Source organism: Thamnophis elegans, chromosome 1, assembly GCF_009769535.1.
Source record: "Thamnophis elegans isolate rThaEle1 chromosome 1, rThaEle1.pri, whole genome shotgun sequence".
Lineage (NCBI taxonomy): Eukaryota > Metazoa > Chordata > Lepidosauria > Squamata > Colubridae > Thamnophis > Thamnophis elegans.
In genome coordinates this window covers 97,656,687-97,682,293 of record NC_045541.1, presented here as the reverse complement: position 1 = coordinate 97,682,293, position 25,607 = coordinate 97,656,687, and the positions used below count along the sequence as shown (strand labels likewise).

Sequence of the window (25,607 nt, the reverse complement as noted above, 5' to 3'; positions counted from 1 at the left end):
TAAAGGTCATCTTTTACCTAATCTCAGACAACACAAAACAAAGCAGAAAATATAGATATACTAACCATGGATTTAAAAACATCAGACAATAACTAAGTAGCAGCAAGTACAGTTTGCTGTGCTCATCTACACTTTGCAAACTAGAAATGCTACGTTGAAGATGAAAAACAAGATCTCAAATCTCAATTAAAACATAGATCCTCCCACACTTAATCAGTCAAATGTAAATAGAAAATGCAAACATTACACACTCAGATATACACAAACCACCTTGTCTTGCTTCATTGCTGTGTAAATTCAGAGAGTTGCAATTCCAAGCATCTTTAGAATCAACGCTAAGAAATGTTGTTCTCTAATATCTGTTTTCACATCCAATAGTAAAAACAGATTCCATAAGTTTAGAAGAACAATTAAAGAGAGGTCCTGCAAGGATTATTTTAAAAAAATCACAATCATGTCACAAGAAGTATTTTTGTTCAAAAGGTATTATAAGCCTAAGGTGGATAGCCGTTTATCCATGAAGAAACATCACTGAACACATTTGCTGCTGATTGCTATACCTCTTATATTTCATAGTATGGTATTAGAATTCAATCATTTGCAATTGCAGAATCAGAAAGCCTAGCAAATATCTGTTTTCAATAAGAAAAGCTTCTAATATTTCTGCCATTCTATGATTTTGTACAAATATTTTGTGGTACCCAACAGAAGCATGACTTTTCTGAAATAGTTATTTTTAAATGTGGGGTCAAAGTTGAAAGGCTTGAAGAAAATATCTCAGACTCTGAAAATTTGAGATTTGATTATTTGAAAGAAACAAATGGTGTTAAAATGAATCTCAGATTTGTAAGTATTTATGGTATACAGAAGCAATAATAAGAGTGAACATAAATATTAATACTATAGTGAGTTTCTGTCTCATATTCTTTAGAAAGTTTGCACTTGCAGTTGTCATTTGAAGAACAATTAGATTTTATGTTTTTCTGCCACTACATTTGTATGAGACACTAGTCTAGCAAACTGCTTTAAATGCACACTATGTGGTTGGTTTATGGTTCAGTTTATCATGTGAACTCACAAAATTGGGTTGAATAATGATTAGCTAAGATAACAAAGCTTAACCATGTCATGCAACAAAACTAACATGGCAACTGTTTATACATAGGCAGGAGGAAGTAACAGTATCAAAACCAAAAAGTACCATAATAATTGGAATACATTATATTGGAATATTGCTATACATGGCGGTTATCAACTTGCCTAGAAATATTTATGTAAGCAAATTATTGAAAATCAACATTCTACGGATTCCACTGAACAATAAAAAAAGTCCTACCTTCTTCAAATATATTTTAGCAACTTAAAAAAAAACTTTTATAGGCTTTTTTTCTGCAGGTAACATTTCTAATCATATGACTGCAAATTGTATTGTAAATTCAATTGTCATTTTAAAAATTACCTTTTTCTACTCTGAGACAAGATCACCTAATTATTTTACTTATCAAGTGTGAACTGGCTATGAAATTGACTCTGGGAGGGTTAATTCACGAATCTATAAATTTTAAAAAGCCTAGTGAAAGTTGTATACAGGTTAAAATGATCTATTTATAAAAATCCTGCAGCTGACTTTTGCAATGAATCCAAACCAAATGCTTTATGAACAAGGTAGTTTATCAAAATTATATATATAAGAATTATGTCCATGGGATTGTTGTCGGGGGATGGGAAGGAAACGGGAGCTTATTACAAATCTATTCCGGTCTCTAAAAAACTTGCATTGCGTGTTTGGAGCAAAAATACAATCAACTCCCAAGAAAAAGTTTGGTACGTCTTCATAGTTCCAGAAATCATTCTAATTACTACCACTACTCACTCCACTGTTTCTTGCACCCTCCTTTTAAAACGCCAGAGCATCTCCGCGCTAACCCAACGTTCCAACTCATGCACGCTCCTATAGTTTACGCGTACGCTCTCCGTCCCTACCGTGAAATTTGGCCCCCTAAAGTTACCGTAGTCGTGCGCATTCGCCGTCTCCTCCTCTCTTTTCCTCTCCTATTGGTCGGAAACCTGACACTTAACCCGGAAGTGAGGATCAGCCTCTCGCTCCACGTGGGAAGAGTCTGGTCTGTGTGTTGTTATCGTGGGAACTTTCGCCGAAGGGTTTGAACTTTTAACGGGTTGCAGAGTTATGAGTGCCGGGAAATCTGCGGAGATCGGTACGTGTTTCCCCCCTTCCGCCCTCTTCCTTTTCTGCAGATTTCTGACCAGATTGAACTCTGGTTCATCCCCTCCCTTTTGTCTCTCGCTACGGCAGGCGAACCGGAGGGACCGGCACAAAGTGGCTCCAGCCTTTGTTTGTCGGATAGCGAGAATGAAGATGCTTGGGAGGAGGAAGAGGAGGATGGTGCCGACGATCCCAGCGCCGGGATGGAGGGACCTTCTCAGAGCACTCCCTGCCTTTTCTGCAACAGGTTGGAATTTTAGGGAAACGAGTTCGAAAGAAGCCTTCCTTCCTCCAGTTTAGTTTATTGTCATTGCACATGGTACAACGAAATTAAATGCCATCTTCGGTGTACATTATAACTATAAAAATAAAAAAACAAACTTTACTTTCTATATAATTGAAATTGGAAACCCAATATTGCACTATACCATAGAATTCAATATAGTTACTGCCCTGGGATAGAAGCTGTTTTTCAGCCTGTTTGCTCTTGTTTTTATTATCCTGTACCGTCTGCCAGATGGTAATAGTTCAAAAAAAGGGTGCCCAGGATGAGATGGAAGTTTCTTAAGGCAGCAGGAGCTATAAAACTCTTCCAAAGAGGGGCGAGCGGGCTGAAATTCAGCACGTTCTGACAGATTCTGGAGAACCTGTAGCGGAAATTTTAAGTAGTTCTGATTGGCCCCAGAGTGGAGAGGAAATTAAGATTTTGCAATATCCTTCTCTTGCCATGCCCACCATGTCACACCCACAGAATTGGTGGTAAAAAAAAAATTGAATTTCACCACTGGGGGAGAGGGAAACTGATGATCCTCTCAGCAATGATGTTGACCCTCTGGAGTGCTGGCCTATCTGCCACTGTGCAATTGGCAAACCATACACAGATGCAGTAAGTTAAAATACTCTTGATGGTGCAGCGATAGAAGGTGACCAGCAGTTTTTCATTCAGTTGTTGTTTCCTGAGAAGTCTTGGGTCTCTGCTGGGCCTTTTTGACCAGTGCTGCAATATAAGTGCCCCAGGTCAGGTCCTCTTTTATGATAACACATAACAGTTTAACATCATGTGAGTTTCTGCTTTGTCTCTATTATCTCCTTTCTTTCTCCTTGCTTCAGCAGAGTCCCCATAGAGGGGTATATAAAAGGACAGAAAAAGCACCAGAAATTTAAACCATGCCAAGAAGCTTTGTGTTAAAATGAACGTCACCATCTTGACACAACAGCTGCACTCCTAGCAGTGTGTAACATCTTCTTTAAAAGAGAACCCATGCGCACAACCTTTTTTGATTCATAAGTTGATTAGTTAGCTGCCCAGAGTTGTTTGGGATAGCAAAATGGGCAGCACATAAATTTAATTTAAATTTAATAAGTAACTGGATATTAAATGTACAACATGGACAACAAAACTCACAACGTGCATATTTTTGCACTCTTTCCACCTTAGGATTTCACTTGAAATGTGACTCTTATTACATGGGATTCTGCAATTTTTGGCTGATAAAAAGCTGGGCTGCAGACACAGGCTTCAATTTTGCAGCAGGGGTGGCGTAGGGGCAAATCCCTAAACACAACCTTTCCTAGGGAAAGCAATGTAGAGAAGTACAGTTGTTCTGGACTCACAACCACAATTGAGTTCAGAATTTCTGTTGCTAGGCGAGACATTTGTTAAGGGAATTCTGCCCCATTTTACAATCTTTCTTGCCACAGTTAAGTGAATCACTGTGGTTGTTAAGTTAGTAATAACCATGGTTAAATGAATCTGGCTTCCCCACTGACTTTGCTCATCAGAAGGTCACAAAAGGTGGTCACTGCAACCGCGGACTAGATGCCCAGCACCCAAATTTTGATCACAAGACCATGGGAATGCTGCAATGGTTGTAAGTGTGAAAAAAGTCATAAATCACTTTTTTTCGGTGCCATTGTAACTTTGAATGGCCACTAAATGAACTGTTGTAAGTCGAGAACTGAATGACCCAGTGCCTCTGACAGAGTATTCAATAGAAGACTTGAATACTTTAGTCACAGTAGTTTTCAGTCTTTACTACATGTATTTCCTGTCTTTCAGATACTGAATTTCTTTTGCATTTAATCATTGTTAATTTTCACATCTGACTACCATAATCCTTTTGTTACCATCCTTGCTGCCTTTCTTTTAGGGATATTATTTTCTTTGTACAGTATCATGAGATGTTTCTAACATCAATTTGTCACTTCATTTTTTTCACTTGATACTTCAGAAACATATTGCTTATTCTTTAATGCATGCTCTGAATTATGTCTTTCATAGTGCCATAATTAGATATTGGGATCTATTTCTATGTTACGTTGTTCATGCCTACATTTTAAAAGTATAAAATTGGTGTATATCTATTCTAAAAATATTGCTTTTTTTCTAAGATTTTTCAGTTCAGCTGAAGATAGTTTTTGCCATTGTACCTCAGACCATGGGTTCAGTATTGAGATGATGGTTCAAAAACATAGTAAGTTTATTTTCACATATTGTATTGTTCTCTTTTTGTATTTTCAAAAGGTTATTAAACTTAAGGTTACAAAAGGAAAAGAAGGGAAAAATTAATAAAAACCCAAATAAATCTTTCAGAATATGGGTAAAGTCACAAGTCCTTCCTGTGATGGGATCCCACAGTCTACAATACTCTGCTCCCTCCTTGCAGAGTTAGAATGACTGCCTTAAATAGTGTTATTTCCAGAACCTTTGGAAATGGGCTATTGTAATGTCTTGTAATGTTGGTTACCTTATCCAACATTTATGAATTATCTATTGTTAACTTTTAAATATTAATAATCAATTGGGAGCCAGTTTGGTGTAGATTTTAATCCAGCAAGCTAGAAAATGTGATTTTTAGTTCTGCCTTAGGCACAATGCTAGCCTCGTGACTTTGCTAGTCACTCTCAGCCCTTGAAGAAGCCAATGTTAAGCTGTTTCTAAAAATCTGCAGTGGTTAGCTCAAAACAGTTATCATGAATCAACATTGACTCAAAGGGGTTTGTACACAATGCACACAAATGTACATCAATTGCTGGTCCAGTAGTTATCATTTTTTCTACTAAAATTGTTTTATTTTGCCAGATGTTAACTGCTTAAAATTTGTGATTGAAATGGCATTCAGATTTTATAAGTAGCATAAGTCAATTACATTAATAAATAAGCTTTGTTAGTTTTTGAGATAAAATCAACTTTTCCAATTAGTATAGCTAACTTATAGTTGTACTTGACAAAGAAATCAGTACAGAAATAAAATAATGGGAGGAAGTATAAAAATATAAGAGAGTAAACAGATTATGATTCTGATAAACATTTTTATTGTTCTGCTTCTTTCAGGGCTTGATTTCTATGGGTACATTAAGCTAGTAAATTTTATTAGGCTGCAGGTAAGTTTTCAAGTATTCTGTAAAGTCGATGTAATTTAAATAATGTTATTTAAATTAGAGAATGGTGAGAAGACTATGTTCTACATTTGGTATTAGGCTTCTGAGAATGCCACTTGAAGAAATTGTGAGAGTGCAAAAACTAAACCCAATATGAATGTAACATCCATTTTTAAAATTTATTTATGGTGGATTATCTTGATGTCCAGAATAGAGCCGAGGTGGCGCAGTGGTTAAATGCAGCACTGCAGGCTACTTCAGCTGACTGCAGTTCAGCAGTTCGGCTGTTCAAATCTCACCGGCTCAAGGTTGACTCAGCCTTCCATCCTTCCGAGGTGGGTAAAATGAGGACCCAGATTGTTGTTGGGGGCAATATGCTGTCTCTGTAAACCGCTTAGAGAGGGCTGAAAGCCCTATGAAGTGGTATATAAGTCTAACTGCTATTGCTATAGTATTACTTTACTTAAGAACTTAAGTAGTTAATTGAGTCAGCTTATAAATATGATAAGCGTTCATAATATTCAAAGCAATCTGGAAATGTGTAAGATAACTTTTAATATTCTAACTATGGACATTTCTTACCAAAATGAAGACCACAATGTTCAATAATGTTTATTGTTTCTAGATCTAATTTTAGAGTTATTGTTAGCAACAACTTGTTGTTAATGACAAGCAATGGATTTGGAAATGATATATTGTATATATGTGCATGTATATTCTTTCTTAGATGTTTGTTTATTTGTGTCAGAAGCATAACAATTAAAATATGGTATATTATATTACATAAAATGTAAAAAATAAAATATAAGATTAATCCGTTTTTACAGTAGATGAAAAGGGTAAAAGTTCAAGTTAGCATTGCAAAAAAGATTTTTCTTTGATGGGAAATTAGGAGCATTATGCATACAAGAAAAATAAGAAATTGATAAAGACTATCTTTAACTACAAATTAGAGGAAGAATGTATCGTTTGTAGAATCACCAGTATGCTACAAGTAGACCATATGTCCAACTTTAAAAATTCCAGTTTGTTACTTCTGTGTATGATTCATTCTTATGATAGACTGTCACTTCCATGTTCATTTACTATTTCAGAAGCCAGATGCAGAATATGTTAATTCTCTTAGACCTCCATTTCCTTGGAATGAAGATAACTATTTGAAGCCTGTAATAGAAAATGACTTACTACTACAGTTTGGTAAATTTTCTTTTCATTTTAAATTTTTAGTATATAAAATTAAAAGGAAATTTTTAAATAACTTGAAGCCTTGACCAAATCATGATAGTTTATATTTTCAAATGGGAATAGTAATTATCTGTGCTTTAAACTGTTTGAAAATAGTATTGTAAAAAAACCCACATGTAAATTAACTTAGACCATCAAAGGCATTTTAGGATTATATTTTTAACATTTCCAGCATAGATTATTCATCATGGTGACCAAGGCTATTACTATTTACCAAGCCAGATAAAGAGTGAAAATGATTTAAATTAGTTGCCTCCAAGACTGTCAGAAATTAACTAATATTGTCTTCATCTTTACCAAGAGTAGTACATTTTACTGCATTTTTTATTAATACTAACATGCAAATAGATGTTTAATTTTATCAACCATTTACATTTTTAGTTTGAATAGTTGTCATAGGGGTCCCAATACACTGCTTTGCTTAGGGCCCATAATGCTGTTAAGATGGCCCTATCTAACCGGCTATATATCTTAACTGCATAATGATCCGAACATTCAGAAGGGCCTTATCCCTAGCCAGATTCAATGCCCTTCCAAAGGCCATTGCTGAAGGAAGATATATATCAGAGTTCCAAGTAACACCTCCAATGTAAAAGATGCTTCCAGGCCTGACAATATGAAAAGATCTGACTTTGAACAAAGAATATGTTCATGTGGTGGAATAATAATTGAAGTAATGAAACATGTTATTCTGTGTTGCCCTTTCTATGCAGGTGCCCGCCAGGAATTTTTACTAAAAGCTTTACTAAATATCCTGATCATTCTGATCTATTTTATCTTAAGATGTTGTTATTGAATCAGTCTGATTTTATTTCCTTGACTGTTCTCTAGTTTATGCAATATGGTATAGTATTTATTCTAATCCTTTTAGATATTTTCAGGATGGACTTGATTTAAATCACAATTTAAACCATGATTGAAATCACTAGTAAAAATGCTTGATTTAAATAACTTGATTTAAATCATAATTTTTAAAGAGCAACTGTCTCTGTCCCGCAGCAGCTCCTCCTCTGACCAGCTGTTGACTCACTGACATTCCCATTCAACTTTAATGGGTGAGGTGGCAGTGACGCAACAAGGTGAGGGACGTGGTGGGCAGCAGGTGAGTGGATGCCCGCTAACAGGCCCTGCCATGGTGAATCTGAAATGATAGGCCTTTAAATGTAAGGACTCATTCTTGCTGGTAGTTAGAATCTTTAATATTATTTGCAAACAAAATGAAGGTTTCCTATTTAGCTTGCAGAACTTGGATTCATTGAATGAGTTTACCAAAAATATAAATATTGCAGAATATAGAGCTTCATGCTGCATAACTAAGCTCCATTTCATGCTGAATAAACTAAATTATTAAAGTATCTTAAATAGAAAACTACCTTTAGATAGATTTTTACTCCAAAAGCATTTTATTAAAATAAATTTGATTTTAAAAAATCCAATTTAAATTAAAAAATATTTTTTATTTAAAAAAATCATTGATTTTTATCCACCCTGGATATTTTAGAACAATTATAAGATTAATTGATTGATTGATTGTTGGTAAAGTATTGTACTACTGTACTACTTTGTTTGTACTAAGCAAAAGTAAGTAAAGAAAGTTCACATTATACTCACTCCTAACTTTATATGTTGTGTTGTAATAATACGTTGGAATACTCTTGGAAGATGGAAGGAAAAACTGGACAACAATTGCTGTGCAGAAGATACCTCAATCCAGAGGAGAATAGCAATAGCAATAGCAGTTAGACTTATATACCGCTTCATAGGGCTTTCAGTCCTCTCTAAGCGGTTTACAGAGTCAGCATATCGCCCCCACAGTCTGGGTCCTCATTTCACCCACCTCGGAAGGATGGAAGGCTGAGTCAACCTTGAGCCGGTGAGATTAGAACCGCTGAACTGCAGATAACAGTCAGCTGAAGTGGCCTGCAGTACTGCACCCTAACCACTGCGCCAGCTGGTATGGTAAATGTTTCAGAAGGGATCCTAGTTATGTAAAAAGAAAGCAAGAGGGGGAAATATTTTCAGTCTTGTGAGATTCTGTTAAATATAACCTACAATAAAGATAGAACTAGTGTTCCTGGCTGTGCTTCTTGTCTGGACTGTCTTTCAAAACTAACACACATTTAAGAAATATGTCAGTATCCATTCTTATTCAAAGTTAAACCATTAAGTTCCATTCCATATTTGTACAAATATTTGTCTTCTATTTCCAGATGTAGAAGACCTCCTTGATTCTCCCAGTATCTCCTGTCCTAATGGAGTATCTGAGGCTTCATCTCTCCTTGAATGTTTGAAAAATGCTGAGCACAGAACTGAGTTGGCAGAAGCTGCATTGGCCAGAGCCCAAGATGATCTACAGAAAATGAGGTCATCATTTTGAATAATGAACTTTTTAGTTCAAAATCTTGAACTAAAGATTCAACTTAGTTGAACTAAGAGGATATAGGAGTATAATATTTAGTGTATTGAAGAGAAGAAAAACTGAACAATCTGTCATTTAATGAATGGATCAATAAGAAAGAAATATTTTTCTACAAAATTGGATTCATCTAAGCTTTGTAAAACACTCCTATTGTTTAAATAATACAATAAAAATAAACTTAGCAAATAGGAACTAGCAAGAGACTTATTAGGCAGTGAAAAGGGAATGTAGACTGGATAGCATAATCATCAAGTGGATACATAGATAGCTTGAAAATTATAGTCAGAATGCCCTCATTGAATTGGAATGTTGTTTTGAGTAAGTATCTAAAGATTCAACCCTAAGCTTACATTTTTCAATACTTTTATTAGTGCTGGAAGAAGTGATACAGTGAAAGATTCTCACATTTGTAAATAAGGTGAAACAAAATGGACTATCTGGTGCCCTAGAAAACAAATGAAATTCACAACAATTTGTATAGGTTAGAGAAATGTCCTGAAAGTAATAAATGAAGTTCAGAGAGAGAGAGAGAGAGATGGGAAATTCTTCATTTAAAGTCAAAGACACAGATACAAGATTGAGGGAGGATGTCTGGCTTAATACCAATGCTTATGAAAAAGGTGTTTGAATAGCAATTAATTGCAAAGCTGTATGTATCAGAAATGTGTCATTAGAAAAAAAAACAATTTTTGGATTCATTAATAGAAGCATAATTTCCAAAACACAAAAAATAATTGTTTCAATTTATTATTTGGTGAAATTTCACACTAAGTATAGCTAGTTAGGGTTGGGACACATTTAAGAAGGATTTAGATAATTTAGAATATTATGGAAGGCCAGTAAAGATGATCAGGAGACTAGAAACTAAATCTTACCAGAGATCAAGAAATTATGAATATGTAATGTTGGTAAGACTGAGCAGGATTATAACATCTTCAAATACCTGAATAAGATTACCAGAAAATCAAAACAGGTTTTTCATAATTCAGGAATGCATGTTGCTTTAATGGAGCTAAACTATTGGAAGACAGATTCTGATTTAATGCTGAAAGAACTTTATAACTCTTAAGAGCAGTTTACCAGTATAATTTATTACCATTAAAGAAGTGCTGTCCCTTTCATTGGATGAGTTCAACTGGAGGCTAGATACTTGTGTTTTAATTTAGGTTTCTGTCATAAAGTATGGATTGGACTTGCTGGCCTAAGTAGAGCATTCCAGCTCGAATTTTTTGAATAGAGAATTGCTAAATCAATTCTTCCTGTTCTTTATTTGGCTCATTCCTGAGACAGGAGTGTTTTGAGTCACAAAATTGATTAAAATATCTATTCTGAATTGACTGCACGAACTGAACACAACTGCACTTTTCTTACCTCTTCATTAGTTGCTAGTGTTCCAACTAAAACATAGATAGGGAATTGGTAGGTGACCAGACATCATCCTGTCAGCAACTCCCATCAGCATGGCCAGTAGCCAGGGATGTTGAAATTGATCAGTGTTGATAGTCTCATCCAAAATTTTTTTGTTGCTATAAAAAGTACAGACTGGCATGTCCTAGACAGCTTAAATCGTGCTTTACAGAAAGAGAATCAGATGCCCAAGGCTGCATCAAAACACATTCAAAGTATTTTAGTTATAGACTAGAAGGGAAGTCAGAAATCATCCCAGAAGCCATTGGCAAACATTTCTGTACTTTTGCCAGAAAAATCACAAGAGTATGTCCATTTCATTACCAAGAGTTAAGATTTATTTGATGTAGACTCGCCTGAAAGATATTAGAATAGCTTCTGTTCCACATTCCAGTAGCTTTTTATGTGGTATTCTGAAATTATAGCCATTGTTCCTTCAAACAGTACTTTTATTTTTTAAAAATAGACTTTTGAACTATTGTGTTTTTAAATCACTCAATAAGGATCCGCTTTTGCCTTACAGACTTATTATTGTTTTTGTAGCAGAAAGAGGATGGTGAGAAATAATACTAATTGTTTAAGTGCTTTTAAAATGTTAATTTATCCACTGTTGTGTCCCTGTGATTATCTTCTACTTTTTCTTTATTGTTTGCTATTCCTTGAAAGAATATTATTTTCAAAGGTTGCTAAATTACTTTAAAGTAATTGGACAAAGTTTTTTTTTTAACATCAGCTAGATTATTTGGAGTCTATTCCCTGCTGTTTTATGTTTTCTGAAAGTACCTTTTAAAACATTACCTTAATATACATTTTACTGTACTACAGCTAGAATTGTGTGTGTACCTTTGAGTCATTATTGACTCCTGGTGACTGCCTGGACTCATCCCTGCAGTTTTCTTGGCAAGGTTTTTCCGAGATAGTTTGCCATTGGCTTCTGCTTCTTGGGCTGAGAGAGTCTTGGCCCAAGGTCTCCCAGTTGATTTTGTGTCTGAGGCAAGACTATAACTCATAGTGTTAAGACCAATAGACTGCAAAGGAAACACAATCTTTCCATTCCCCTCACCCCACCATTTAATCTCAAATGTGAATAACTCTCCTTTCATCTCCCACAGCATGCAATACAACCGATGCTTCCAGGATAGGAAGCAAAACGTCTTCCTTTTTTCCTCAAAAAATCAGTCTAGTTTGCCGTTTCAAAAATAAAAACCACTTTTGATCCAACTGGATGACTGAGAATTTTCATAGACATTTGACTAGAATTCATAGTTTCCCAGTATCTAGCCTAGTGTCTTAACCACCAAATTGACTCTCATAGTTAGAATTGAATAGGGTTATAGAAAATAACCAGATACAGTTCTTCATGCCCTGGAATGTAAAAAATAAATAAATACTGATGTTTGATATACTCAAAAAATTCCAAGCAACTTTCAATGCAGTAGCCAGCAGAGGGAGCTTCAGCATGTGGAAGCCACCAAACAGCACAGTATGCAACCTATATGCTGCCTTTTTATAGTTCTTGTACTATGTCTTGAGGGTATGTTTCAAATTGATTACAGGCAATTTACGCAGGATTTGGTGATGAACACAGAAATCGGAAGTAGCTCATCCGCCAGCACGACTGGGAACTTAAAAGAGGATGAGGAAGATGTTTACTTCAGCTCATACGGGCACTTTGGGATCCATGAAGAAATGCTAAAGGTTAGGAAATGAACAGAAGCATGTCTTTATGGTGAGAAAGATGGAAGGGAGGCTGTTTCCCCATACGTATACTGCAATACAGCTGCATTTTTAACCCTATCCATACTAGATTGTTATCCTGGTGAAGCTCAGATAAAAATGCAAGGGAAAAAAGTGAACAAAATAACAAGAAACATGTAAAAACACAGGTCAAAATCCAAAGGACCATGTATAATCTGCCCTCCCCATATGCTGCCTTGCTTGTTGTTTTTTCCGTTTAAGATTTACAGATCCCCTTCAGTGGGATAGGAATTTAGCCATATGAAACACAAAAGAAAAAACTCTGGAGGTAATTCTCCTCTAGTATTTTGATATTAAATAATTGGCATCATTTAAGATATTGTGTGATTAAATTTTGGCAATTATGCATATGCTAGCCTTTGGGATTTTGTCTACCTTAGTGCCAGCATTTACACTGCAGCATATTCTTCTCAGTATGTGGACTAGTACAGACAAAATAAATGGTAAAAGGAAGGAACTGTCCTATGGGTAATACGGATTCACATTCCACAATGAGTCTGGTTCCCCCACAATGTTAAGCGCTCAACCATGACTTATAAATTACACTGGCTGGATTTCTGTGTCAGCTGAGCTACAGATGAACAATCAGCTATATAGGTTAGAACCTAGTCCGTGCCTTGGCTAGCTAAAAGAAGACTGGTAAAACACCTTCTTTCTTTATCGGAGGTGGGAACTCTTGGTCCCTCCAAATACTGAAGGGTTGCAGGACTGTTAGAATGAACAGTTTCAAGATTTTCAGACTTGTAGCCGTTCTACAGCCTGAGGTCCAGTACTTCCACAGCACCATTTGTGCTTAGAATTGAGCTTTAAGTTGGAAGCTGCATAATATTTGTGATTTTACAGTATATTCCCTTGTCTTTAAAATATGGCATAAACAAGATGCTTCTGAAACAATGCTGCTAAAATCAGATAAGTACTGTTGAATAAAGGGATGGCTTAATATTAATTACCTGGCAGAAGCTAATTTAAGCAGCTTTCTAGATATGCCCAAGGGTAGGAGTACCTGAGTTGTCAAACAGTGAAGTCCATGTCATTGCATTACTGATGAAGAACAGCCAATTCCACGTCCTTGTTCTTTGAAACTCTGATGGAAAAAGAATGCAGCGCAAGCATTTCTGTGGACTGCAAGTGAGAAGGTTCACAAATGAGAGCAGAATAGTGTTTTTTTAAGATAATTGTGTTTGAAATTCACTAAAAAAAGTTTAATTTACATGATTTATGTATAAAATAATAATTTCATGCTCCTCTCAAATTCTGATCCATCAATCTCAATCCTGAAAGGCACTGATTCAGATATATATGCTTCATTCCTAAATGCGAGTTTTGGAATTTAGCTTGCTAGCTGCTGCAGGGAATTGTACTTTTGTCCTTTCGGTGTTTCATCTAGTGGTGCAGTATCTAATTTGTATGCAAGGAGAAGTTCTCACTTTTTAAAAAAGTTGTACTTATTATATATTTTTTTAAACCTGCATTTGCAAGGAGCTAAAAATAGGATCTCAGGCACTGTCTTCCTTTCGTTTGCTGATTGGTTCTCTAGCCATTTACACAGATAGTAAAGCATATGGCTTTTTGGCATTGTCTATCTGCCTACATTTATTAAAGGGAATGATGTGAGTTGCTAAACAGGTTACAGAGTCAGCCCAGGTTGTTATCTCTGTTCAGGTGTACAAACTGGAAAACTACCAGTAGTCTGCACACTGTTACGTAGTTTTGTACATTTTTAGATTTGTATATGTTAGCCTCAGCAAAGGATAACAAAGAAATAAGTGGGTAGCTATGCATCCTGAATATCAAATTAAGACTAGTATTTTATTGCTTTTACAAGATTGTATTACTATACTTGAAAAATTAGAGAATGTCAGTAAAAAAAGAAGATATGAGCATTATTTCCTTACAAACAGAAAGAATAAATAATTTTATTGCTTTTACAAGATTGTATTACTATACTTGAAAAATTATAGAATGTCAGTAAAAAAAGAAGATACGAGCATTATTTCCTTACAAACAGAAAGAATAAATAATTATCCTAGTATGTTTAATATTTCCACATTTCACTTAGGTCTGATAATTTTGTTGCTGCTGTCTAAAAACTATTAGAAATTCTGTAATACTTTCTCAATAAAGTACTATTTTTGTCACATTTCAATGCCTGGTCATACTTAAAATACTGCTTTTGTTAGATGGGTTAAGGAATAACTGCTAGGTGATGAACTTTTGATATAACTATCATTGAACAATGAATAGCAGTCAGTGCTCAGAATACCTTTTTTTTAAATAGGATAAAGTGCGTACTGAAAGCTATCGTGACTTCATTTATCTAAACCCACACATCTTTAGAGATAAGGTAAGTGAGCTGGCTTTAAAGCTGTTAATGTATTTGTAGCATGTGATGTGCTAAGGTAATAAAAGTCTCCTGGATTGGATTCCTTCTACAATTGGGATACTGAATCTTTTTGACAAGGTTTTGATTGAATGTACTAAAGTCCTATTACATGGAGAGCATTATTCAGTTGCAAGAGAGTGCAGAATACTGATAAGAGAAATGCTGATCAGCATTGTCATTGTTCAGTGTGCTGTCGTGAGTATTCATTAATTTTGATGACAAGGTTTTGTTGAGTCTTTTCTTGTTTGCTCTTCTTAAGTGGTATCTGAAATAAGTGTGTGAACACTTACCATTCTAAAATCTACCACAAGTGAATTTCTAACCTGCGTGTTGTATGATAAAAAGTTTCATGAAGCCCCCTGAGGTACTGGCTTCTGGAAAGAGTTCAGATCCCAGTGTTTTGGTTTGAATGAAACCCATATAAATAATTCCCTTCTGGTAAGTTTATAAAAAAACATTAGCAAGTTCTGCCTTTGTAGGGGACTAAATCTGGCTTCTGTGTGAAGAATTTAAGGATAAATTTCCTGACAGTGAGAACAGGTAATAGTGGAGCGGTCTGCCTTCAGTAGCTGTACGAGCTCAAACACTGTAGGCTTTTAAGAGGAGACTGGACCAGCCACTTGTCTGGAATCGTATAGGTGTCCTGCTTGGGCTAGAAGACCTTCAGGGTCCCTTCCAAGTCTGTTATTCTGTATTCTGTAAATTATGGAATAAGAGTAAACAATAGGAAAAGAAGATCCAGTCAGTATATGCCATTGCATATTCAGACCTTATTCATATCATCTTTTGCTTCTGAGTGGATCATTTTCTCATATTTGTTGGCTCTTGGTCATAAATGCACACTTAGAAATTACCTTCAATTAAAGCATATCTTCTTCCACACATTATTTATTTTATTTTATGGAAGGAATTTATCTTGGAGGTTGCAGTTAACATCTATCTTTTATTTTTTAAAACTCTGGTAAAAACTTTAATTATGCTAAGCGTATAATCTAGAGTCCTTCTATTGAACAAAGAGGAATATTAACCCTGATGTTGTATGTGCCACTTCTATGATACAAGGAATCGTCTTTATTTTTGTCTTTGAGCTAGAGAACAGGCAGAAAACATTTTCTCTGTATGTGCATCATTAAAAATTATTTATACCAAATGCAAACATACCTTGACATTTATGGGAAACACTTGTAGCATTTTATTCACAATAAAGTTATATTTTCTTAAATGTTGAGTATGTATAGAATAGGAGTTCTGTTTGTGGAAGGTAGGCCCATCAAATTCAATCATAAGCAAGTAGAATAGGATTATTTGCTGTTAAAAACCATTTTTAAAATTTGTAATGAATACTGCTTTGCCTTGATATTCATAGGCAATTGCCTATGCATGCTTAAATGGACAACAGCAGTGATGGCTGGGGAATTCTGGAAGTTGAAGTCCACACATTTCAAAATGTGGTGGTCCAGTGGTTAAAATGCAGTATTACAGGCTAACTCTGTCTAAAGCCAGCAATTCGATCCTGACCGGCTCATGGTGGATGGCCTTCCATCCTTCTGAGATGGTAAAATTAGGACCCAGATTGTTGAGAGCAATATGCTGACTCTGTGAACCGTTCAGAGAAATACTGGAATATTAGGAGTTATAGGACTATAGTCATAACTGATCATCTGGATTTTTATAGACAACATCATCTAAAAAATTGTTTTAGGAATCTTGTACTCTGATTGGGGGAAGACAAGATATTGATTAGGATATAACGTTCAACCTTCAGGCTTTTGATTCTCTATTGTCTAGCAACATCAATAATTTTAAAAGTTTAATTGTGCTTAAAAAGGATGGGAAAACCTAGCAATAAATGTTTGTGGAAGAAAAATGCTAGGTTTGATTGTGGTAAAGACCACATATACACAGGCAGATCATTCAAAAACAGGTTCTTTCTTAATTTTTAACATGTTTGTGCCAAGTAAGTTGTTGGATCTGTGGGTTCTTGCTTAAAAATGTGTAAGGTGATATTGAAATCTGTTACTCTGCTTGCTTCTATGTAATGGATATTATAGAATAACTGACAATATTTCAAAATATTTCAGCATTTCTTCAACTTCTAATTGGTTTTATACTAATTTACACATTTATTTCTGGTCAAAAATGTTTTTGTCTTTCATTTTATTTTTTTAAACCCATCACTGCTCCAGCTTTTGCTGGTGTTGGGAGGGGCAAAGTACTGATTTTGGGAGGGGCAAAGTACTGATTTTAAAAACTGCTTTTAGACTTGTATGCTTATTATTGCTACAGAGCTTTGCCTTGCTAGGATGGAAATTGGATAGCTTCAGTGGTCCTTTGAATTGTTCGCATTTTACTATGTTCACATCTTAACGTAAGGTCTAAATAGACCTTACACGCTCCTGTGTATCTGCTGAATTTTTGTGCACTTAAATAGTAGGTAGAATCTGAAGAAATTTATTTATATATTTAAATGATTTATGTGGCAGCTCATCTCACAATGGTTACTTTGGGTTGGCGTACAAAGGTTAACAGAACTACTACAACAGATAATCCAAATGCAGATTGTAGAGGCATTTGTAGAGATTCATCAAGTGCAGTAGATGCATCATAACTCAGTGCCTCAATCATAGTTATTCAGTGATTGAGGAAGTTGTAGAACTTAAATATTTGTCTGCATGCAACTTCCCATTCTCAGGGACATACTGAAAAGCAAAAACAAAAAACAAAAAACAACCTCCATTAGATCATTACCATCATGATCATTAACATATAAAGATGAAGAAAATGCTGGTTTATTGCTTATATGGCTAGAGAGTTATCTGAAATGTCCACGTATTAAAAAAAAGTTAAATATCTGAAGTCTAAGTAAGTACTTAATAAAACACAGCGGGACATTTCCAAAAGACCTCATTAATGTGTAGAGTGAGTTCATTTTAAAGCGAAAATCTTTTAACTTATTTCAAGAAATGGACAATTTTTACTGCCATGCCAACATTTAAAGTATTCTTTGCAAGGGAAGAGATGCATTTCCTCTACGGTTCTGCTGACTGGTATATAATTATATCAATCTATATAAATAAGAAAAATGTAATTGTGGTAACATTTTCTTTATAGTTGGCATTTTTTTAGATAATGAACAGATTGCAATCCAGTTGGCAAAAAAAAAGAAGAGGCCTACTTCCATTCCATGTTGCTATGATAAAAGCTCACTGTTTTAATTCCTTTTGATACGTTTTTGGAACTCCAGTCAGAGAAGCTTGAGAAGAAGCTTATATTAATACTATCCTTTTCAAGCATGTATGCTACTTTCTTTTGGGTCCACAGTATTTTATCCACCTCTACTCATTTTGTAAAAGGAGGTATTTTGTTTTTTAATTGCTCTCTTTCCATGCTAAAATTGCTTATTAAGAAAAGGAGTCTTGCACTTGTGGGTTTGATCCCTGTCCCACCTGGCTGCTAGAGAAAGTTCAAGAAAATGGGTGTAGGATTTCATTAGTCCTACACCCTGCAGGAATGGGGTAATGTCAGTGTCTCTAAAGAGAGCATTTGATTGCCCCCTTAAAAGGGTTACTATAAACCAGCTGAATTGAATAATTGTTGTCTAGCCTTTAATTTGCCTTGGGGGGGGGGATTATAGAGATGGTATAGCTATAAAACAAAACAAGTTACTGAAGAAATGTTATCTGGATACTTCTCAGTCATGGCTCAGGCCTGGGGATGATGGAAAGTGCATTGGTCACTCTTGTTGACTTTTGACAGGGCTTAAAATTCTGTTAGCTCTTTCAGCAGCTTTTGATATCAGTTTGGTCTATTAGTTAAAACACCAGACTAGAAAGCAGGAGGCTGTGGGTTCAACTCCAGCCTCAGCCATTAAAGGCAGCTGGCTGACCTTGGCCAGTCATATTCTCTCACCTCACATGGTTGCCATTATGGAGAAATAGGAGGAAGAAGTAGCATTAGGTATGTTTGCCATTTGCCATCTTCTCTGCCGGCTTTCCTAGAAAGTCAATGGAGGAGCCAGCAGAGAAGGTTGCCGCACAGCTGAGATTCCCTCCTGGCAGGCAGGTCTTTCAGAAGAGTTCGGGTTTTCGTGTAGCTGATATCCTTTCCCCAAAAGAAAAGGGCTGCTTGCTGAGTGAGGGAACTCAGAAATGGAGGACAAATCGGATCTCTGTTCTTGCAGCCCTTTAGAGGTGGTCTCTGGTGCCCACAAGAGTTATAAGCTTCCCAAACAAATCAATTTCATAGTTTCCTTTCTTCCTTGCAGACAACTCTCTTTTCATTTTCATGAACTAAAATAAAGCCTTCTTCAGATTCTAGCTTGTTAGGAGAATGACAAACCATGAATGATTCTACAGTAAGGTTTTGCTTTCTGACTTTTTATTGCCTGATTTTGCTGCTATTGATAACGGAGGAAGCCAGATGAGACTAGTGTGGAGCATGCATGTTATTATCATGAAGCCAGAATTTTATGTGGGTTTTGTGATGTCATGGCTCCTGGCCAACCAGCATATCCTACTAGCCAACCCTCCCACCTGATCTTTCCACCATTTCTTTCTCTTTCTCCTTCTCTTCCTCTTCTCAACTCATTAATGTCCATTTCTTTTTCCTTGTATTTTCTTCCCACTTCTGCTCAGAATATCATTATTTTGGTTCATGTTCCAAACAAAACATCAGCGCTTTGTTTGATATTTGGACCAAAACATTCAAAATGCATGTTTTAGTTCTGTTACCAATCAACTCAAACCTTGAACAGTACAGCTTATGCAGTTTCCCCTCTCCCCTTTTTTTCAGAATGTAGATAACTCTTCACTGGATGTGTTCAAAGAGAGGCTACACAACCACTTTCCTGGGATTCTTTAACTTGGATTCCTGTGCTGAGCAGGAAGTTGGACTTGATGGCTTAAATGGCCTGTTCCAGTATTGTGATTCTAAGTGTTTCTTGCCTCTGGTCTATTGGCAAGCAATTTTGTTGAAGGCTGCCAGATGTCCTGGTACTGCTGGTTGTTGTGAATATCTCAGAATTGCAACATGAGTTCAGCAGTGCAAATGTTTTTGTTCTGCATCCGAAGATGGGTGTTTTTTATGGGCTGAGGAGCCATATGCTTATAACAGCAAGACATTAAATGGTTTTTAATCAAGACTCTAAACATGCTATTTAATTCTTATTAGAAGGGAAAGTTTGGTGAAATTATTTTGAGCTAGATCTTAAACTAATGTCTGCATAAATTTGATAGTGGTAAATATCAGACAAGCAAGGGATGAGGGTAAAATGCATGCGGTATGATTTACGTGGTTTAAATCCTATTAGAAGGGAAAGCCGGTCGGGATCATCTTAAGATAGAATGTAAACTGATTTTTGTGTAAAGTAATACTTGATCCACGCTGCTTAAATTTTACTAAGAAGGGAAGGTTTGGTTAGATTATTTTGAATTACTGTTTGAAAATATGGTTAAGAAAGATTATTTACGCTGTTTAAATCCTATTAGAAGGAAAGTTTGATTATTTTTCTGTAAAGTAATATTTGAATATGTGGAATGATCCACGCTGCTTAAATTTTACTGGTAGGGATTACTTTTGAGTTAGACTGTATATTGATGCCTATACAAATTTGTATAAATGTTTATCTGAATACAAGGTTAAGGAAGAGGAACGGGAGAGTCTACAGGAGGTTGGGGTAATAACAAAGAAGCAAGAGACGAGAATAAAATATAGATAGAATGACTTACACTATTTAAGCATAGATAAAGATGGGGGGCTGAGCTTAACACAAAGAGTTCTTTTTCTTTTTTTTCCTTTTTCTTTTTCTTTTCTTTCTTTTTTCTTGTTTTTCTTTCCTTTAATATATTACTTTTATTTTTAATCCATACGAACACAAGATACTTTAGATAGAAGGCAGTGCCAGGTGTGGGCCCTGGGAAGTCGGGAGGATTAGGGATGGGGATTTATGGGGGGTGGGTGGGTGGGTGTTAACATAGTCTCAATAAGAACAAGAATGCACTTATATACGGTTGTTGTTGTTTTTTTCCTTTTTTTCTCTTTTCTTTCTTTATATTTTTTTTCCTTGGTTTATTTTACTTTTTATCAGATTAAACAACACTTGAATAAAGGCATACACCAAGGAGGGAGGTAGAGGGAAAGAAGAGGGAGGAGTAAGGAAGGAGTAAGGGGAATGTAAGGAGGGCGTGTTGGGAGTAAGGGGAGAAGGAAGGTTGAGGGGAAAGGGAAGTAGGAGGGGAGTGTTAGAGGGAGGAAAGGAAAGTTGGAGGGGGTAGATGGGGTGTATGGAGGATGGAAGTGCCAGGTGGGGTTGTGAATGATGAGTTGTGTTTTCTTTTTTATTTTTTTATTTTTTTTTTATCTTTCTTTTTTTTTTCTTATAGCAAATACCCTGTATATAAGTGATTGTAAAATGGAATGTGAAAATGAATAAAATATATATATATATAAAAAAGACTCTAAACACTGAGTATATCTTTTAAGGAATTCAGAATTTTAAAATTTTATATTTTAGAACTCATTTCTCACTAACACTGAGTATTCATGACTAGCTTTTTGATTACAGATACTGTTTAGTAACATCGTTCAACGCCTTCGTCATTATTTTGTAACCATTATCTGATTGCAATAACTTGCTTTTCTTCTTCTTTGCACTTCATTAGATTGTCCTAGATGTTGGATGTGGCACTGGAATCCTTTCCATGTTTGCTGCCAAAGCAGGTGCAAAAAAGGTGATAGGAGTGGATCAATCTGAAATCATTTATCAAGCCATGGACATCATTAGGTAGGCACCCTTCACAGATTCGACTTCATTAATATCAAATATATGATAATGCTTAAAGAGAAAACAAAGGAATGGATTTTAGTTGTATCAGACCTATTTTTATTCCAAGACTAGGAACTAAATGGAAGCCAGATATTCTTGGGCTTCTAATAAAGACCTGAGACATGTAAGTAGACCATGTTTTACTTTTTTATTTTCTGTTGGGTAAAATTGTAACTATGATGTTCAAAAAAGTCAGTGTTATAAATGTTTGGCGAATAATCCTCCTATAATGCATCATTTTATTTGCAAGCATTGGGGAACAGAAGTGCTCACTTTGAAAGGTTGGTTTATTTCTTTTTTGAAAGCAGTACTTCCCCACTGCTGTCACTTTGATTTTACAGATAGGAAATCACTTGATTTATAATTTGCAAATATAAGTCATATATCAAAAGCAAAACGTCTGCTATATGGAGTATGGAATGAAGAATGGTGGATGCCATTTACTTGTCAGTTTTGGCTTATTTCTTGGAAAAACGTGGAGAGTTATCAATGCATTTGGCTGCGTCTGTATTTTTGGTTTATTTATGATTAACAAATGTTATTAATTTTCAGACTGTCACAATCACTAGACTCTCAGCTGTTATAAGAGCAAAATGAGTATTTAAAATACATTCTTGAAAAGTCTAAAAGAATTATAAAAACCAATTTTAATAATTCATTATATATCAATCAAAATCAAATTAAGCATTCTAACATTTCACATAGGGCCCCCGAATACTTCAGTTTCCAAAATTTCTGTAGTGTTTAAAGAGTGATAGCCAGTATCCTCTCCCTTCACACTTTATGACACTGAGGGACCACAAACAATTTTTCTCAAGATGTACATGTTGGGCAAGTCTATTCTGGTTTGAGAAAGTCTTGCAGCTAACTCACTGCCAAATCACATATTAGTGATGGAAGGATAGAGGTTTATAGGCTATGATGAACACTTTAAATTGCGCTGAGAATCTGATAGGAAGCTGGTAAAATGAACATAACCTTTGTTGAAAGACAATAGGGTCACTATATTCTGGATTCGTTGAAGTATGATCTTCAAAGGCAGGTACCAGTATATAATCTGTGTCAGTCACCAGGACCAGAGGTGATTGATCAAGATTGGATCCTGCAACATTATACTTGGACTATATATATATGGACAACAACCAATTTCGTTGTATTTAAGTGCAATGACAATAAAGATTATACTTATACTTATATTCACCTGCATTCATGAGGTATCAGTATAGTACAGTTTTGTAGTAATTTAAAGGGAATGAATACTTGATTGACATCTCCACCTGCATAAATTAGAACTGCCTGATAAGGTAAAGTGGTTAAAACAGTGTCCCCATTTTGCCAACTTCAGAAGCAATTTAGAAGAATACCACGGTCAATTGTATCAAGGCTGATGAGAGCTCTAAAGACTAGGGGTGTGCTACCTCCATCCAGGACACAACAAAGGTCAGCCAGAAGAGGGACTAGTGATGTCCCACTTTGAAATAAGTTTAAATAATCTCTCTCTAGAGTGCTGTTACAATGATCCAGTCTTAGTAACCTTCTCAAGAAAAGGAAGATTAGGAACAAGATAATAGTTATTAAAAATGGCTAGGTTCAGGAAGAAGTGAGCTATAGAGAACTAGATGACCTTGGAGAAGGAATATAGTAATTGACCAAATATTAATTAAGCCCAAGAGAGGAAGAAAATGTAAGAAGGAAGCTGAAGGGCAAAACTGCATCTTCTTTCAGAGTTGCAGAAATAGTATATCTTCCAAAAATGAAGCACTGATCATGTCCTGGAACTGACCGTTGCCACCTCTCTTGGTTTCTCAAAGAGCTGGGGGAGGGGGCATGGATCCAAACTGTAGGTGGCTGAGGACATATTGGAGAGCACCCTATCACTTCTTTACGCTCCAGTAGCCAAAATGAATCCCAGCTAAAATAACAAAATATTCTCCCAGTCACCACAATTAACTCTGCCTATGAAGAGTCGAGACAGGTGAATCTGAGTGACTTAACCAACACAAAGCTGCACACTCATTGCATCAACCAGGTAGGAGTCTATGTGAAACCCTCTTCCCAAAGGACTACCCTAAATAATGTCACTGCCTGTCAGTGTCTTATTGTCACAATGTTGGCTTGAATTTAAATTTGGTTCTCCTTGCTTGGCCAACTTAGCTTCTTGTTGTCCTTCACTAGTGCGTCAATCATGATATATTGCTTCATCTCCTGGAGTTTCTCAGTAAACAAAAGGCACATCTCAAGGTGATGTATATATATAGAGAGAGACCATTCAGGAGCAATTCATCAAGTGGTTGAGCTACCTCTGTATTAGCAATCAATCAGGTGCTCAATGGAACAGCTGGTAAGATTGTTGGGAACTTCCTTAAGTACCGGTGGAATCCATTTGGATTTCACTTGTTTCATTTCAATTGGTGTTTGGGGAGTATCAAAGATAGACCTAATGCCCAGGGAACTCCAGAATTAAACGAGAAAATGAAGTATTAATTTCAAAAATAACATTACTCTTGATTGGATGCTAGTAATTATGTTCAGTGTAAATATTGCCAAAGCATCCGAATTTGTTTAATATTTTATGTTTGGTATGGCATTTTTGAGTTCATGAAGCTTTTCACCCATACTTTGCTTTTCTATGGTGTTTATCTACTAAAATGCTAAAATTGTAATGAGGTTACTGGCTTCTGTTACACGTCAGATGTAAGGTGATTGTAGTATAATAAATGTTTAAGAAAGAATTTAGATAATCATTGTGGTAGAGAAATAAATCCCACTGGTGTGAATAATTATACTGTTCTGTCTGGTATTAGCTGTCATGACAATGGCATAAGAAAAAAGATTGATAAATTGCGCTGAAGAGAAAGTAAGTGCTATTAATCTTGAGTAACTTAATTCCTTGCACATATTTTCATTTACAATATGAAACAATAGGATATCCGTAAAGGAAATTGGTATTACACCATCATACTTCAGCTAAAATACTGCAGTTAACTAGGATGATTGTTTACATAAACACAGAAACATCAGTTACTTTACTATAACTTAGTTGTGTCATCTATGGAAAGGACTGGTTAAACTTTCATTTATCAACAGTTTAAAAAATCATTTTGTGAAAGAAAGTATATGAATATAATTCTTTTATTAAAAAAAGCTTGCAGAACACTTAAATCTATTCCACTAGGTTCAAAATTATGAATATATGGTTAAAGCACATTTGACTATTATATTTTTCTCTCCCAGGCTTTTCTCTCAGCAACAAAGTCTCTGATCTTATAATTAAAACTTGAATTAAACTGTAATTTATTTAACATAATTGTAACAGCAGACCAATTGCTTTGCAACATACAAGCACGTTTTGAAATCATGTGTTGATTTTTGGTAGTTTCTAATTGATGGGATTTATAAAACCAAATTAAGAGATGTGAATACTTATTGAGGCTATCCAAAGCATTTGAAAGAAGTGCAAAATACATTAATTTACATTAAATTAGTGTTAGTCTCTTTCACAGCATTAACGAATCCTTATGTGTTTTTGCCCTAGCTTTTATATATATATATATATATATATATATATATATATATATATATATAATATATATATATATATATATATATATATATATATATATATATAATATATACATATATATATATATACATATATATATATATATATATATATATATATATATATATATATATATATATACACATACATACATACATACATACATACATACATATATATATATATATATATATATATATATATATATATATATATATATATATACACACACAGATTCTTGTATACCCAGCCTTTCTTGTCTCTGGCATTCCAATTATCTGGGCACATATGCAGTATATGAATACCTATGCACGTTTGAAGAACTGCATAAGTTTCCTAAGGATGTGGACTGTTTTAATGTTTGGAGAAGAGGTGTTTCACTCATACTAACCATCTACGCAAAAT

The 25,607-nt window shown here is 35.2% G+C and overlaps 1 protein-coding gene across 1 annotated transcript in view; it reads left to right on the top strand.

Moving 5' to 3' along the window:
* Positions 1-2,077: 2,077 nt before the first annotated feature.
* PRMT3 (protein arginine methyltransferase 3) overlaps positions 2,078-25,607 on the top strand; it is a 74,319-nt gene continuing 50,789 nt past the window's right edge. The window contains 9 exon segments of the mRNA XM_032224926.1: positions 2,078-2,216; positions 2,315-2,471; positions 4,616-4,698; positions 5,559-5,608; positions 6,700-6,802; positions 9,061-9,214; positions 12,233-12,374; positions 14,713-14,778; positions 21,477-21,598. Of these exon segments, the coding sequence (XP_032080817.1) occupies positions 2,189-2,216; positions 2,315-2,471; positions 4,616-4,698; positions 5,559-5,608; positions 6,700-6,802; positions 9,061-9,214; positions 12,233-12,374; positions 14,713-14,778; positions 21,477-21,598 (905 nt within the window). The 5' untranslated portion in view covers positions 2,078-2,188.